General features: G+C 51.4%; 1 protein-coding gene across 2 annotated transcripts in view; it reads left to right on the forward strand.

The window, feature by feature from the left end:
* Positions 1-1,002: 1,002 nt before the first annotated feature.
* Positions 1,003-1,748, forward strand: part of TOM1 (target of myb1 (chicken)) — a 12,048-nt gene continuing 11,302 nt past the window's right edge. For both annotated transcript variants that reach the window (XM_008938124.1, XM_008938125.1), the window contains exon 1: positions 1,003-1,081. In XM_008938124.1, coding sequence (XP_008936372.1) covers positions 1,044-1,081 — 38 coding nt within the window. In that variant the 5' untranslated portion in view covers positions 1,003-1,043. The remainder of the gene's footprint in view (positions 1,082-1,748) is intronic.

A 1,748-nucleotide genomic window follows, 5' to 3' on the forward strand; every position in this document is an offset into this window, starting at 1 on the left:
TTTTGCAGGGACAGCAGTTTTGAAAATGCAGGCTCTTCTCTAGGTACCTTGTTGGGTCTGAGCTCTCCTCAAGAGCACCTGGTAGGAGCTAAACCGGTCTGGCTAGTTTTAATTCCCTTGTCTCACTGCTAAGTCAAGTGTTTTACAGGATGGGAAGGATGGTTCTTGTCCTCTGCTTGCCATCTGCGACGTACTTGTGTTTCCTCGTGGTCTGGAGAGTGCCTGGGTCCTGCCTGAAACCACTGGAGGTTCTCTTTCCACCACTAGCTGGTGGTGTCCCTGAAGGCATCAGTTGGTCGGGTTGGCCAGGACTGAGACATGGCTGATTATAGGGTGGAGACACTGCTGCTCTCAGTAATCGCTGCTCCCAAATCTCTGCCTTGAATAACATCAAGGCTGACTGAGGAATTCCTAATTAAAGGGGACACAAAGCTGAAACAATATTGCTTCGACTTCAGCCTGCAGCCCAATTCTGCCCATGCTCTCCAGAGGCCCTGCTTTGGCTGTTTAGGTTTGCTTGTTTGGTTTTGTGGGGCCCGTGTACAAAGAAGAGGGCTGATTCTTTTGTCTCCTTAATTATCTACAAAGATTTCTGCCATTGACACTAGATCCCTGTCAGCATGAGTAGACCAAACTCACAGTTTCTGGCCTTGCAAAATAAGCAAATAAAAAGCAAATACACCCCCTTTTCTTAAGCCGTGGACCTGAAGTCATGCTGAGCTCCCTCCCTTCTTGTGCAGGGCGCCAGAGACCACTCGGTGTGTGTTTGTGTGTCGGTAGCAGGGATGGCATGGGCAAAGTTGAGCAACCACCGGCCCCAGTGCCAGCATGCCACGTGCTTTGCAGTGGTGACACCTAGTGGGGAGCACTTTGCACCTGGACTCTTCTCCTTGCATGCTGTGGAAGGTGGGGAGGAGATGTCTGGGCTCTGGGGTGTCCTGACGAGAGTGCCGGGGCTGCTCTTAGCCTTGCTGTGTCTTGGTTTCTGTTTTCCAGAGAGAGCTACTGATGGGTCCCTGCGGAGCGAGGACTGGGCTCTCAACATGGAGATCTGTGACATCATTAACGAGACTGAAGAAGGGTAAGGGAGCTGGCACACACATCCCACAGCAGGTCCCAGCACACCCCATACACTACATCCCTAGACTGCAGTGGTAGCATGCACTGGTGGAGGCAGTAAGCTAGACTTCCCAACAGTCCCTTAGACAAGACTGCTGGGTGACCTAGAGACACAGCAAAGCAGAGCATCTGTTAGATGCCTCCCTGTAATCTTGGTGAGTGCTGGGAGCCATCCAAACAGGCTTCAGGGTCCCCAGAGGAACCTTGATTCAAGCCAGGCTGCCTCCCATCTCCCACAGGGAGATGTGCAATTCTTCCGCTTAGGTTTATTTCTCCTTCACATCCCTCTCTTTCTCTCATCTGGGAATGTAAAAACCTGCAGGCTGATGACTGAGGAGAGAGGCAAATCTCAGGCAGCTCTTCAGTCCTCTGAGTGTGTGAGTTCTGCTGGGATTCACTTCTCAAGTCTTTTCATGTAGGGTCACCTAGACATGTGCAGAGTGGGTGGGGAAGCCCTTGTCTCCCTCTCCCTGCAGGGAGATGCTCAGAAATCTGCCAGACTTGTTAACTCTGGACATGGGGATTTGCCAGAGACTTCAGGGGGGACTGCTCCTTCTCAGAGCGGAGATGTCAAGAGCAGCATGCAAAAAAGAAGGTGCTACATGGAATAGAAGATGTAGGTTTCATTC

This window comes from Merops nubicus, unplaced genomic scaffold, assembly GCF_000691845.1.
Source record: "Merops nubicus isolate BGI_N331 unplaced genomic scaffold, ASM69184v1 scaffold46123, whole genome shotgun sequence".
Lineage (NCBI taxonomy): Eukaryota > Metazoa > Chordata > Aves > Coraciiformes > Meropidae > Merops > Merops nubicus.